The 16,672-nt window shown below is 33.1% G+C and overlaps 1 protein-coding gene across 1 annotated transcript in view; it reads right to left on the bottom strand.

Annotated features, from left to right (window-relative positions):
* The window catches only part of LOC145671341 (protein scarlet-like), a 138,011-nt gene that overhangs the window by 63,539 nt on the left and 57,800 nt on the right, over positions 1 to 16,672 (bottom strand). The window contains exons 6-9 of the mRNA XM_081740363.1: positions 10,859 to 10,995; positions 5,395 to 5,547; positions 4,320 to 4,558; positions 390 to 579 (exon numbers count right to left, since the gene is read on the bottom strand). Of these exons, the coding sequence (XP_081596489.1) occupies positions 390 to 579; positions 4,320 to 4,558; positions 5,395 to 5,547; positions 10,859 to 10,995 (719 nt within the window). The remainder of the gene's footprint in view (positions 1 to 389; positions 580 to 4,319; positions 4,559 to 5,394; positions 5,548 to 10,858; positions 10,996 to 16,672) is intronic.

A 16,672-nucleotide genomic window follows, 5' to 3' on the forward strand; every position in this document is an offset into this window, starting at 1 on the left:
TATTGTGGCGTGATGGAATGGTGGTTAACGTCCAAAAACTTATTGTTAAGTAAAGGAGGAAAATTTTAATCAAACAGGTATAATCCACTGAAATGGAGACAAATAATGGGGATACGGAATACCGGGATCTTGTATTTGGAATCTGAAGATGAAGGAGTACCGAAGACATATTTATGTTGAGAGGAAGAGTAACGTAGAAAGAAGTAAATAGGATTTCTATGAAGCACAATAGGAAGGGCATTAGTATATCTAATCTATCTGAATATACAAGGACATTTGAATAAATTAATATATTCCATTAAGTATTCGAGTATTCAGAAATGAATATCTTTGAACAACAATACTTTTATTTCGTCCCTACTTATACATATCGTAATTTTAAACTGTACCTCTGGTGAAATTGCTGATGCAGTTGTTTCTATCTGTTTGTCGAGGTATTCTCCATACATTGATGCTGCAAACTCGTCGCATAGCAAATCAGCTTTTGATTGGCTTTCAAGCTCTTTACCAGGAACAATAGACAGTTGATTAAGGTAAAAATCTGCAGGATTGTACGTTGGCGGACAATGATAACCAAGGCTGTAACAGTTACAAACAGTAAGAGATTCATTCAATGTATTTCGTTTAAATGAAATATTTGCATATATTTTCTCATAAATTATAAATAACTGGTGTAAAAATAATTTATTAGAAATCAACTATGAAAAAACTTGAAGTTCGTAAAAACATTTAAGAACAGGATTCTATATTTTGTTAGTACATATAGAATAAATTGAGTACCAGTACACGAGGAAGAACAAATTAAATATCTAGGTATTGTATATGACAGGCAACTGAAATTTGGCAGTCATAAATAATACGGTACAAGGGAAAAGAAAAGTTATTGGATTTATATTCAATCAATGATCTGATTTTGGAAATGGAATTTCATATGTTTATGTTTATTTAGATCTAAACTAGAATGTGATTCAGTCATGTAGAACAGTATCTGTAACACGCAAATAAACAACATACAAGCTTTTCAGATATGTTTAGTCAGGCTACTTTGTTGCAAAATGAAGAATTATTATTCTGATAATTATGAATATTGGCTAAATTATTAGGGATTCAAAAGTCTGTTTGATAGAAGTAAATTCATTGGTAAATTATTTATTCAAATGATATTAGAAAATAAGTACTGTAACAAATATTGTCTAGAAAATGTAGGGAAAAAATTAATATTTCAGTTTAATATCCGACGGTTATGCCCTTTAGGCGAAGGGAGACGATGATCAAGGCAAGTGAACAATAATGGAAGAATTTGCGAAATGAGAAAATGGGAGGAAACGGTCGTACCCTGAGAAAACCCACGAACACGACCTTGTATACCACAAACTTACTTGACCGGGGATCGACCCAGGGGCCCACGCATCAGAGGTAAGCGCTCTACCACTGAGCCACCGTGCCCTCCTTAGAAAATGTAGGATAAGAGTATTAAATTATAGAATAAGGAATTAATAGATGATGGTCCCGTTAAATTAGAAATCTGAGATACTAAAAAGAGTTACCAAATGTTATAATTTTAACCGCCCATAAACATATAATTAAAAAATTATTACAGAGCATCTGTCACATAGATTAATGAATATATTAAATTTATGAGAAAGAATTATATCCCAATTTGTAGTAAAAAAAAATGTTATATTTATCTCAGAATATCTTAACCAATATGATAACAAAACGTACATTTTAACTTGATGGGTATAAAAATTTAGAAAGTAAAACTAACTTATTTTAAATGAAACATGAACTACAATGTTAGAAAATATTGATTCAGTAACAGTATTGTGTACAATATAACTCAAAACAGGTTCTAAGAAAAGCTTCCAATTTCTACTCAGTTACATGGTTTAGAAACTCAGAAAGCAATTCACTACAGATCAAGTTGCAACGTTTTAATTTGTTTAAAGTTATCTTAAAATGACATTTACCTTTTGCAAGTGACACTTTTAGATCACTTGCTGATTTTTATTTTTAAATAATGCCTTTTAATTTATATATTGTTTTGTATCAGTATATTGGTATTGATTTATATATTTTAAGTTATTATTATTATTAGTTTAAGAAATCCAGATCTGGTCATTGGGTGATTAATTATTATTATTATTAATTGTATGTAAATGTAATTGTTGTATTTACTATGTATATTTATATTATTTCTATTTTCAGCTATTACATAAAAATACCTCTAGTAAAAGAATAGTTAGATAGCAGCTCTGTTTCAGGGAATAACAGTCAGTTTCAAAGCATTCAGAGAAAGCATCCTTTTGGTAGGAGAACACCCTCCTCCCTACCACTCGTTTTTTCTACATAGCTTATTATACGATAGCTTTCCTATATATACGGAAGATTTTTACAGGGAAGGAGTCAGTTGACCGTCAGTCTTGGGGGAGACTTCGAACAGTCTCCAAAAATGTAGCTATAGGACGGACTCGGTTCGGTGAGCCGAGTGGGAACTTTTTTCTCCCCGTAAGAGAATATTAGCTCTTCAAGTAAATGAAGGGGGAGTATTACGGAGGTCTTGCTTAGACTCGTTAGGTTCTCCGAGTCTTAAATAGGGCAGAAGGCATGAACTATATTAGGTTCTACATTCTGGTAGGTTTTCACTTTTAAGGGACTTCTTTCTTGGACTAAAATGCGGTCCTGTGAGAAGAAGGGATTTAGAAACATAATTCTTATACTAATTCAAGAAACAGAATTTGCTAGGGAATTAGGCCCCGTAGAATAGGGACAGGATTTGATCCTTGAAATGCTACATTCCATATTTAGGTGGATATAGCATTTAGATTAACAATTCCCTGATACTAGAATTTTTGAGTACGTGTTCAAAACTGAAGCTGTATACGGTTTTGGTCGGTTATAAGGTAATTTGTTCCTCTTGCAGGACACAATAGGTTTTTATGAATACTCTGAACACAGATTCCTGGGTTCGATCCCTCGAAGTGGACTCGTAAGAGGCTACTGATAAAGTTTTTAGATGATTTTTTTTTTAATCACATCTCCTAATTCAGGGAGTATGGTTCTTATCTAACCTTTACCTGCCAGATCTATTTAAGGATCTTTCGCTACTATAAGGCGAACTCATTTCTCCTTACCTACCTATCCCTATAATAAATATTTAGATAGATATCCTTCTAGTGCATCTCCTATTTAAGGGAGTACACGAAATAGGGTCGTAGTCCAGGGCTTTTGATGTAGTGAGTCAATGCCCTTTATAAGTTAAGGTTGACAGAGGACGATTTTAGTGAGGGCTAACCCTTCTGTCTGCCACAGACACATAATTAAAGAAATCTTAGCTTTATGAAGTTTACTAAAACTAGATAAAAATTAAGGAATTAGAGAAGAGAATACCCAACAGGTATATCTCATGCACTTTTAAAGAAAGATATTTCATAGAATTATCAACTTTTTCTAAATAAACTTTTAATAGAGGTAACTCATGTGTTATGATTTCATATGTAGATAAGATCCTGAGTTATAAACCTGTTTATTAAGTTAATTACCCTAGACATTACTTATTTTGTTTTAAGATACGAGCCTGAATATAATTTATTATATTCTATTTTCTTAAAGTTTGTCGAAAATTTTGTGATAGAGACACGAATAGCTATAGCTCACAGTCTGACGGATTTCAGTGTTACATACAAACTTAATTTTTTTTTCGACAAACACTTTAGATCCTATTAAATATATTTTTAAAAATAGTATTTAATTTCTAGAAGTACAGGTAATATGGAAATCTAGCACAATATAGAGCACTTAATTTATATCAAAGATAATACTTTTAATTAATTTTCAATATTAAGAGCACTTGCCAATCCTAACAAGCACCGATTGCAATTAGTTCGGATTAGCGGTGTTTCGATGTATTTAATTATATGAATATTCCTAACCTAATAATAAACGTCATTGAACTCAAGTTTGGGGGTCACGAGGAACTATGGTAGGAATACGGCTTTCAGTTGGGTGATGCACGGTCAGCACATTGACTTTCATCGCTAATATTTCGAGCTTTCTAGATCAAAGGAGTCGATAACTCTTAATTTGAGTAGCTTCCCTTGTCAGTTGTCTGGCGTGCTGAAAAGTCACCGAAAACTCTTTATCCAGATCTGAATTGACATATAAACAACGCATATCGAAAATAAGCTCACTAACTACTCACCTACAAGGGACCACCGTGAGAATAATTTCTAAAATTAAAAAAGAAAATCTTTTACACTACAATTGGTAGATACTACAAAATCAAAATATCTTTTTTCTTCCTTCTTACTGTAACCTACCTAGAAAAGAACTCAGCGGCGTCGTGTATATCTCCATGATAAGCTAAACGTCCTCCAACCAGAAGCAAAAGTTCTTGGAAATAGTCGAATATATTGGAAGCAGGTTGATGAATTGTGCAAATGACGATCTTCCCTCTTGCAGCCAATAGACGGAGCTTTTCTACGACTGAAATCGCACTGTAGCTGTCTAGTCCTGTCGTCGGCTCATCACAAAATAGTATTGGAGGATCAGTTAAAAGCTGAAATTAAAATTTGTAATAGTTCTTAGTATGAAACTGACAATAAATCCAAGGTAAAACATTACAATTATTTGAAATATTAATAGGCAGAAATAAATATTTCTACCTGCAATCCAAATAAAGATAATCCGTTTTAGCTCTGTCTTAATATGCCTAGTCGAAGTTTCATATTATTAATAATATATTACTATATATATGAGGTTTGTAAATTTGATAGTGACGACAATATCGGGAAAAGATTACAAGTAAAAAGTAACTAGATATTATACTTATCTACGCATTTTTCGAAACTCTTTAAAAAAAATCAAATTTTCAAGCCCTTGTAACTTCGTTCCTATTCATTCGAAACAAGTCTTACCATGGCCATGATATCCAACGCTAAGGTACTTTAGGTGTGCATTATATTGTCCATCTCTGTTGTGATGTATGTACGTTAGAGAATTCTAAACTTTGGATTTTTGTGATACTATAAATCCTTAGTTTGCAACAATGAATGATAAGTAGTATTCTAAGTTTTCGTTTAACATGTTGATTTGAAATATGTAATAATCTGACATAGTGCTATTTGATAAAATATAACTTTATATTGGGTTGGCAACACTGCTTGTTGTATGTTTCTCTTTAATACATGCTAAGATGTCCCTCTCCTTATAGTTGCTTCATGCAAAGTTTCGCTTTCCTCTCTCTTTTGGTTTCTCCGTTATAACGGATGATCAAGATAGATTGTCCACTCTTTCATTTGACTTAAGAATTTAAACGATAAAATTGTCAAATTTCTGCCGAGAACTCTGTATCAAATCCCATATCCTGCCTATGTTTTAAAATATTTAATTTACCTCAACTGCAAGTGAGAGTCGCTTCCTCTCTCCACCAGACAGATCTGATAATCGAGTATTCTTACATTGCGTTAGGTTAAGGTCTGCTAACAATGACTCCAGATGCATTCTACGGTTCAAAGTCTTCGTGTCTCGATCCATTTTCATTTTAGCCTGCAATATAAATGTCTGTTTCAAAAGTGTTGCTCCCTTTGAGAGAATTTAACACACACACACACTAAAAAAATGATGTTGCTTTCTTTTAACAAAACTATTCAAAATTTGAATCTAGAGAGATCAATTTATTAATTGGAATCCCTCACCAGCCACAACCATTAATTAACAGAATTTAAGCCAAAAGTTGAAACTAAAAGGACCAAATTTACAAGGTCAAAACGGTTTAAATACAAAACTAGTTTAAATTCAATACTCAATACATATACTTAGGCACACACGTAAATAGTAGAGGTTAGACAAGGTAGAATACATTCATATAAAATTTTACGTCTTAGAATCATTGGTATTTTACTTCCATTATCAAGCTGTTCCTTCCAAGTCCTTCCTTCCAACCTAGCTTAATGTTTATTTTCATTAATGTTGTCATCAGGGACGTACGGAAGGGGGGGGACACGGGGGTCCGGACCCCCCCCGAAATTTCGACTTTTTAAAAATTTAGCCTAATTTTAGGGGCAATTTTAGCAATTTTAATATAAAATAGCTTCATATTTAGTTTGAACCCCCCCGAAATAAATTCCTGGGTACGCTACTGGTTGTCATCTATGGATATTTTGAAATATCTTACATGTGGTTTATATTTGTAAATACCAACATGTGCTTTTTATTTATAAACGAAACTGCATGCTCTTTTACTACAGCTAGTATAAAAAGCAGACAATAGAAATCATCATCATCAAGTCATGTGACAAAAGAAACATACTAGCGCCATTACAGTCCTAAAGGAAGTATAAAATACCATGTAACATTTCCACTGACATCAGTTTTGGCTTGTCAAATCCCCTCTCTTAGCTTGCTTGGAGCTCTAAAAGATTTAACCTAACACAAGCCTCTTAAATTGCCTAAAGCTCTAAGGTCTCCTGCCCACCTAGCTTGCCAGGAGCTCTGTAAAAATTCAATCTGTCTGTTAACTTTCCTGCAGCTCTGAAAAATTCTAACTGCAACCACCCACCTTGCCTGGAGCTCTATGGTTTCCCTGCCTTCTTAGCTTGTCTGGAGCTTTGCGGGACACCAACATTTCTTTGCTTGCCTAGAGCACTAAAACTTCCTAACCACTTCCACTTAGCTTTCCTGGAGCTTTGTAAAAATCATTCCCTTGGCTGCCTGGGCCTAAAAGCACCTATTTACCCAAACTACATAAAAAACTTTGTATTGGTCTTAAGATCATACCTATAGTGATTTTGTCTTATATTGTATATAACAAAAATTTTGTAATAAAAAAGTTATAAAAAAGCTAGTTCCATTGTGCTAGAATTACTCTACCTACTACCTTATCAGGTCGTAGGTATTCCGTTCCGTTAGTTCTGTATTTTCAACTTTAATTTTTGACTTCTTTGTGAAGTTGTTGAACGATACTTTCATCTTTTTGCATATTCATTTTCAACTCGACTTTCTTCCTTTATCTCACATGTCGTCTACTTCTGTGTTGTTTGCGAAGAGAACAATGTAACCAGAGAAACAAATATGGATCAAATGTTCTCCGTTTATATTTATCCCTTTTTTCTTCAAGTTGAAGAATTTGAACACATATTCAAGTAGGTTTTTTTAAAAAAATAGTTTGGGAGAAATAGTATCACCATACCGTACTATCTCCTCTATTGTTTCAGTATTTGTACATCCAAACAATTGGATGTTTATTATAGCTTGTTTACAGCTGTCATCTATAAGTTTTATATAAGTTTCTTCGACACCACTTAATTTAAGGGCGTTAATAAACCACTGAGGTTTTCATCGAATCAAAAGCTTTTTCAAAATCAATACACTCAGCACACAAGGGTAGTTCATAATCGTCTGATCTTTCTAAAATGGTTTTTTTTACTACCTTAATATGATCTACTATGCTACAACTAACTTACTTCTAAACCTGGACTGTTATTTTAGCTGCACTAAATCTGTTTCTATCAATACCTTCTTAAATGCTTTGTAATTTGCAAGATGATGAATTATATGTCTTTCATTACGTATATCTTTATGTCATTTCTTATGCAACATTACGATCAATCTTTAGAGAGCAATCTTTAGTGCATCTTATATAATTCCATTTTCTCCTAGTGTTGTCTCTCGTTCTCTTTTCTTATAGCGTGTGCAGCCCCTTTTCGTAATACGGAGGAATCTTTGTTTCTTCATCATCTTCGCCTTCTTTCAGGTTCATCGTTGAATACAACTTGCTACAAAATTCTTTGAATCTCTTTCAGTGTTTCTTCGCGGAGTTTAGTGGTTTTGTCATTCTCCTCCTTCAACACCATGACATGTTTCCGTCCATTCCTTAAACGCTGCTTTGCTTTTTTAAGGATTATTTTGTCTTCAGTTGTTCCTTATGTGATTTCGTATTATATGAAAAAGTTCTACATATCATATTTTTGAGGTCACGTAGCCGTTATTAATATTCATATTTCTCCTTTCCTTCACCAGACGGCATATTTCTTCGGAGATTCTTTCCATTTTCTTCTTCGTCGCAGTACTTCAGATTTTCCGTGACCTCCTTGGTATCTTCTTAAATATTCATATCCCCTGAAGTGTGGAAGAACGGTGCTTCAGTTCCAGTTGAAACAAATTAGTTGTACTTGAAAAATTTTCATTTCCACATACTCCTTTCATCATACATACTTTTCTTTCTTTCCAGTTTGATTTCCAAATGCAAGTTTTCGATGATCACTTCCTAATCACTGATGCACAAAGTACAGTAGGCCTATTATATAACTACGTAAAGTAATGATCACATTACTCATATCCAGCATTGAAAAAACTAAAATTAGAAAATTACGATTTCACAAAAGAAGTAGTGGCAGAACCATAGTCATGTAAACAGGAGCAAAAGGGGTCAGTACTCCCTTCAGTTTGCTCTCCCTTCCTCAGGAAAGTTTGGTCATTGCATTTATGAAGCGAGCGAAGATGTTCGTAAAACTTACACTGTCAGCTCTTTGAATCGAAGAGGAGGCACAGTGGCTCAGTCGTACAGTCCTTACCTGTGGTACATGAGGTTCCTGGTTCGATCCCAGGCAAGTAAGTTTGTGGGCGGGGTACTCTCGTTTCCCACCAATGCCACTAATTCTTCCATCATGATCCACTTGTCTTGATCATCTGCTCCCTTAGCCTAAAGGGCATATTCGTGAAACATTAAATTTGAATTGAAGGGAGAAATTAATATTTGAAACTGTCGTATTAAGTAAATAACCAGGGTATCTAATCTTAAAATTTTATTTATATTGTCACAATGATCAATTATTAAAGCACATGTAATGATCCAGTAGTAATGTCAGCGGTTGTTCCTACTTCCACGAGTGTGGCAGTGCCTCTAGGGAATATTATACCTCTAAGCACTAAGTAATTCCCTTTGTTCCACTTTCAATTTTGAACTATTGCTCATTGTTCTCTTGTCACCTAAGCATGACACTTGCACACATCATCCATCTCCTTTCACAGCAGGGTATAAGCATAAGATATTACATCGAGATTTCACTTAATTTCTTTCGAAAATATTTACAGTAAAAACACAAGAGTAAATAGATAATATTATACGTATAACAGGGAATGTTTCCAAAAAGGATGAATTGTTGGGCACTCCTCAGGTGGTAGAAACATGCAAATTAATTCGCAATTAATACTGGCGCTTTTTTCTTCTTTCTTCAGAAAAAGAACTAATTAATACAGTAAGGAATCCTTTGGTTCACAAAAGTGTCTGTATTAACCAAATTATTCTAAGTTATAGTGCAAGCAGTTTGTATATCTTTATCGTAAACGTGCAAAGACCTATTGTTTCTATAGAGGAAATATTGTTACCGCGTTATATAACATTGAAATGGCGTACACACAAAGAGTCTCACAAGTCTTGTAATATTACTGTAGATTTGATAGAAAATCAAATTTCTTTTACACTTACGTTCATCATAAAATTATAATAAATTAGAAATACCAGTACTAATATATATATATACAACATTTACTGTCTTTTTAATGTCTCTGTTTCATAATATTTTAATACTTGCTAAAAACACTTGTAGAACTTACGTGAAACGGTGTTCAAAATTGATTTACAAGACTGAAATCAGTTTAAACATAACAGTTTCATTTCGCTTCAGAAGAGGGATTTATTTATGACGTAATCTACAAATAATCTGGTCTTCAATTGTTCATCTGTATGAAATACTGAATTCTGGATCAAAAAAAAAAAAAAAAAAATGAATTTTAAAGGAAGCTAACATGTCTGTTAGTAGTTTTTATTTACAAGTTTTATTGCACAGCAAGTATCTCTTGAGTATGTGTTAATATTTTAAGCTTAAAAAAATGTCAACGTATATTACATTATCATCGATTTACCGAGAGATTCCCAGTTCATGATCGTTAACTGAATGTTATTTTAGGATTGTCAATAGTTTGTTATTTGTGATCTTACGTAGAAGTATATACCAAAGACTTTTCATTACCTTAAATTAGAAAGAGAAGGAAATTTATAACCAAACTACAAATTTATTTCATTACTCTACAGGATGTACAAGCAGAGAATTTCATATAAAATGTATTTTTATGAAAAAACAAGTTTTCTGTACACGTACTGAAGAAGAAGTAAAGAATGGCTTGAAACCATTATTTTTTTAATGTGTGAGAATATTTTTTTAGTGTTAATAGATATGCATTCCATTGTATCAATTAGTAATTATAGTCTAGATTACTTTATATCTTGTACTTACTAAAAAATTAAACAGAGAATTGTTGATTTTATTCTTTAATTTCTACAAGATTGAAAAAAAAAAAAAAAAAACATGAATAAGCGGAAACGAAACTGGTAAGCTCCTTTAAAAGCTAAAAGTATCTGTACATCGCAAATTACAAGCAAGTATTCTCACATTTTCTGTTACTGATTGTGACTGCCCAGCTGTTACAGTTGACATTAAACTTTCTTAGAACTAAGTTTTCTTCTTGTTTTCTTTCTTTTTAAAAGTTTAATTGTTCGTGTCATTCCATTGAGAATTTACGTTTATTATCTTTCTTTTTACTGTTTATGTTGTAAATTCTATTCAAATGTAATTAGTTAGCTGCTCTTGTTACTCACTATATGTTGTATCACAAATAGTCTGCAAAATAACAAAATAAAGAACAGATCCAAATTAACATGTTATAATGTCTGGATTATGTTACAATCTATGACGTTCTATATAGTTATGAAATACACAATTGAAATATCAGACTTATCACAGGGTTTTCTATAGTGTCTATAATAATAATTAAAAAAAAAATTAGCGTAATTGCCTACCATAAATCGAAGATGTTCCTGAGTTGTTAGTGTATCTATTACCATATCTTTTTGCGGCACAAACCCTGAGATTTGAGATAGAAGCTTTTTGTCCACTTCCTTTCCATTTAATAAAATAGATCCGCTTTGCCTTTCACCTGTAACCGAAACTAATTGTTATTATTGCATGATAATTTATAGTCATATCTTTACCGTTACATTTCTGCCTAAAGTGTTTTTTTTTTTTTTTTTTTTTTTTTTTTTTTTTTTAAATATAAGCGTAGTTTTACTAGCATTTTTGCACCCATGTAGTTCTATGCTCCTTTTCATGCTATCTGTAAAGAATAATTTCTCAAAATTGGTTGGTTTGTTTCCGAACACCCAATTTATGTACAGAAGATTGTTCGCTGTATATCCGACCATTTTCGATTCGGTGCTGCCACCTGACGTATCATGCTCGAAATATGGGTTTGCTGGCCGCAGATTCCACCTCGCACCGTCAAGACAATTTACAAGACAATTCGCAAGCGTCTAAGGTTGAAGTGTGTGCGGAAGCCCGTGTACATCACCTGCTACCGCCTCACATGACCGAACCTAAGACGAACTGCAGGAAACTAAGAGAAGTATCTGGCGGGTTCCAAATGGAAGAAAGTTATCACAATGGATGATTTATATGTCCATCTCATTGCTAATAGTCACATTCGGGCGAACACATACCGTGACATTGACGGCAAGGGTGATTATCCATATGGACAAGGCTTTGAGTCATACTGCCAGAACATAACTACGTTTTTATCAGGGAATGGCAGAGGAACTAGGAATTCATGTCATTCTATTTGAAGACATTTCTGTGAAAAGTCCAGATGCCAGTCCAATGAATTTTTGTGCATTCGGACTGTTGAAACGAGTCTTCAACATCGCCACCCGTTCAACGTGCATGATCTCTGGAAAGTTTGCAGGGAGGAGTGGGAGAGAATTTCCATGCCTATCCTTCGCCGGAACTTGCTGCAGTGGAACCTGCGACGCCGTGTGACAGTTCACAGTGCTGGGAGTCCAATGAAATATGATCGGTGGTGGTGGCGCAGCATCTCTTAAGGTGAGTACGCGTCAAAAATGTTCGAATATAAAGCGAACAACCTTCTGTATAATGTTTGGAAGATTTCAGAACCTTACTCTTTGACTGGTTTCCATCTAAATAAAAGGTAGCAACTCTTTAGCCTTAAAAATATAGAAATACACTGTATTTATTAAAATCTTATTTCTTTTTAAGTAAAGTTATCCTGGAATCCTTACCGTCAACTTAGAAGAATTGGGAGACATTGGGAAGAAAAAGCTATGATTCCTGAAAGTCTGATAACATTTAGGAACGTTTTAGTTAAATGTAGATTACTTTCTTAAGATGGGGATGAATTCTTTTCTAGGCCTCTCATTAGCTTAAGTTCAAGTAATGGTCCTAAGTCCAAGCCCGTTTTTATGTTCATGTGGAAAAATTCACTTTGTTCTCAACTATGAAATTCTGCACGCGGTTTTCATTGATTGAAGTTAACTTTCCTTTTCAGCTTCCATCCTATAAAAGAGTGAACCTATTCTTTAAAGAATGATGCCAACTCTACTCAAATTTTTATCCGAGGCAACCACCCCATATCAGAAACCGAATTCGGATCCATGCTCACAGAAAGCACGCATATTATCCATTTGATGATAAACAGACAAGTTTTACATAAGAAGTTTGTTTATTTTCTGGAATCAACAAGTCCTTTGCAACATTGAGGCTACATAAAATGTGAAACTACAGTTTAAGATGGAATCAGAACCGCCGTAGTTCATTCAATGCTCTGCCACCGAGAATCGATCCCGTGATCCTATGCATCAAAGGCGCGCGTGCTATCGGGGAGAGCTATCTTTCATAAGAAGGGTTTTTATATTTTGTTCTCCATTTCTTTACGAATCTTTGTACAGTACTAACGTAAATTCCAGATTTAATAACAGTATATAACTTTAATTTGGATGTGTATACCTTTGTTTAAAAATTCTGGTTAGCCACCTTTCTTTAAAAGATCATATTCTCACAATCGTACATTGAAAATTATAAAATGATGGCTTGAGGAATAAGTCCAACTTTCCAAAGATAATTTGTGTTTGTTTTATTGAAAACCATTAATAAATAATAACACGAAGTGGTCAGGTTTTATTATTATTATTTATTAAAAGTACTTACACATTTTAAAACAAGACTGTATTTTAGTTCAAAACAAGTTGTCTGCCTATAATGAGTCATGACAAAATTTACATGAACAGTCCTTTGCTTACTTGAAGAAAAAGAAATTTACTAATTGTAAAATAGAAATACCTCAACAACTAAATATGCTAGAGGTAAAAGTGCTAGGCGTAGTAGATAGTAATTATCAGAAGTAAAACCCGTACACTCTTTTTATAATGTAATGTTACTAAACACAACTGAGATAATACTGTTATATGTTCATAAATCTACTAAATGATAATGTTTCAGATATTAGAAAACAATGTTATAAAAAGATATGGGGTAATAACCATTGAGCGATGAAAGTCTTGAAGCTATATACTTAGAAAGGGGCAGAAACAACAATAATAATAAACTTACTTAAAACAACGGATACAGAGGTTTTCGACAAATACTAAAAACAAAAGAGAAGAGAAACTTTAATATCTGTTATTGTTACCACCTTGGACTACATTCACACTTATGTCAAAGGTATCTCTTGATTAAATGTACATTTTGACCAAAAGGTAGTCTAGCTCGCACGTGTATTAGAGCCATTAAAACTAACGAAAAATCGAAACTAATTTTTGACTGGAAACAGGTTGATCTATAGAATTCGAAGATATAGTGAATGTAGAATAGTTATTATATAATAAGTAAATTATTACATAATAATGCTTGAAGTTTTTTTTATATATTTAAAAGAGAACAAAATGGACATTTGAAATCAAACTCTTCAGTGCAAGAATTTGCGTACGCGGAAATTGAGAAAATAATCAAAACAGCCAAAAGTGACAGTAACCTGTGGGTGGCAAAGGTTGTGTGAAATAAAAAAAAAAATCCCATCAGAAACATAACATCCAAGTGATCTCGATGTGTGCTTCTGCAAGAGAAGATAAGAATACAAAAACATCTGGTGACATTTTGAGGTGATGCATTCTTTTAAAACTGGACAGAGAAAAAACAGCAGCAATCAATATTTCATTTTTCAGTTTAATAACAATGTTTTCGGAAATTATTATTTTCAAAATTCAAAAATACAGTATCAAAAATTTTTCGGAAAGCAAAAGTCATTGAACAAAACAAAAACAATAGTCCATATATATGTTTATAGTAGTACGAAATGGATCGATCTGGGCCAGACCTGGAACAGCGTTTAACAACTCACAACCCCTGGGAAATTGACCACCGTGCACCGTGAGCCCACGGTCTTTTACGACCTCCATTTTAGGGGTGAACTCGTTCCCTTTTATGAGCACTTTTAAGGGGGTGTATTCGTTCTCTTTTACGAGCACCATTTTAGGGGGTGAACTCATTCCCTTTTATGAGCATATTTTCCAATCCCTATGAACAAACAGCAGAACATCAGACTACGTAACATAACGAACATACAGAAGAGCAAATTGAACTCGTTCTCTTTTATGAGCACATTTTAAGGGGTGAACTCGTTCCCTTTTTCAACCCCTATTTTAACATAGCAGAAATTACATAGCACAGCTAATAAAAGAACATGGTTTATTTCAGAAATTACACTGAGACTACGTAACACACAACATCCTCCATTTTCAACCCCTACGAACACATAACACTACGTAACACACAGCAGAACAGATAACAGATAAGAATATGAAACATAGAAGGGGTGTGTACCCTTATTTTAACATAGCAGAAAGTACACTGAGACTATGAACAGATAATACTTAAGAATACGTAACATAGCAAGGGTGTATTCATTCCAACCCCTATGTATGTTAATTACGAACAGATAGAAGAGCACATAAAACTACAACCTCCATTTTAAGGGGTGTATTCATTCTCCAACCCTTACGAACACATAGCTGAAATTACGAACACACAGAAGATTAGATAATACATAAGACTACGTAACATTTCAAGGGTGAACTCGTTCCCTTTTCCAACCCCTATTTTAACATAGCAGATAGCACAGCTAATAAAAGAGCATGGCTTATTTTAACATAGCAGGCCTCCATTTTTAGGGGTGAACTCGTTCTCTTTTATGAGCATATTTTTCAACCCCTATTTTAACATAACAGAAATGACATAAGAATACGTAACATAGCAGGGTGAACTCGTTCCCTTTTCCAACCCTTATTTTAACATAACAGAGAATACACTGAGACTATGAACACACAGCAGAACAGATAATATATAGCACAGCTAATAAAAGAACATGGCTTATTTTCCAGCAACACATAGCAGACATAAGACTACGGAGGGAGGGTGTACTCGTTCTCATTTTTCAACCATTATTTGAACATAACAGATAATACATTCGAACTCTATAGCAAAGATTCTTTTAAGGAGTGAATTTGTTCTAACCTATATTTGAACATAGCAGAGATGATTATTTAAAGAATGCGAAACTTCCGTGTTTTGTTATCAGTTACATAATAACTTCCGCCATATGTAGATAATTCTCATTACGTCATTCATCCGGATTTTAAAAAACATTGACCTAGTTTTCTCTTTAACAGACAATAACTTGTCATTCAACGATAGGAATCCCTGAACGTAATGTAATCAATCACAAAGGTATAAAAAAATAGAGGGGAATTCCCGAGGATGACTCATACTATTGCACAATATTACGCAATGCGGTCAGACAGGTATAAAAGACTGACCGACATGTTTTTTTGTAATCACTTCATGTTTACCGTGTGAAGCGTAAAGTTCAGATATTTTTTGTGTGTGTGCGTTTATATTATTAGTGTGGTTTATTAATAGTGTGGTTTTGTTTTCTTTTGTAAGTAAGACATTTTATAATAATAATATTAATATTATATTATAAAAACTCAGTTCAAAATTATTATAGTAACTTTGAAGAGTTAGTTGAAGAGTTTAAAAAAAATGGCAACAAAAAAGGTCAAATTAAATACTATCAATTCTGATACTCTATTTAATAATAATTTAAAAAATTTTATTTTAAAATGTGATACTGATTTAAATGAGGATAGTGGATGTTTTTTAAAGAATAAAAGAAAAGACTGTTTAGATATATTAAAACAGGAACAAGATAATTCAGCATTTAAAGTAAATTTTTCTTTGGCTACAACTTTTGTAAAACCAGTAGATTTAGAAACATGTCGATTCTTTGTAAATAGTGGTAACGAAATTATTTTACCGAGTACAGATGTGAATTCTATAATAGAAAAACTATTTAATAAAATTTTAGTTGAACAAGAAAATAGAGCAATTAAGAAATCAGGGTGGTCTTTATGTTCTGAACCAAACCATCACTTAGAAATTAAAATCAGTAAATATGATCCTCTTTCCGCTTCTTCTTTTATAAAATTACCTCAATGGATTTTATCCAAAAAGAATTGTGTTTTAAATATTCAAAATAACGATAATAGATGTTTTATGTACTGCATTCTAGCTGCGTTGCATCCCGCAAAAGATAATCCATATCGTGTGAATAATTACATACAATATAGTAATACTTTATTACCATTATTTGAAAAAACCAATATAAAATTTCCCGTCGAAGTAGAACACATAAGCAAATTTGAACATATGTATAATTCCGTATTTCCTAAGGAACAAATTTCCGTTAATATATATGGCATTGATTATGA

Source organism: Thermobia domestica, chromosome 15, assembly GCF_964235325.1.
Source record: "Thermobia domestica chromosome 15, izTheDome1.hap1.1, whole genome shotgun sequence".
In the NCBI taxonomy this organism is placed as follows: domain Eukaryota; kingdom Metazoa; phylum Arthropoda; class Insecta; order Zygentoma; family Lepismatidae; genus Thermobia; species Thermobia domestica.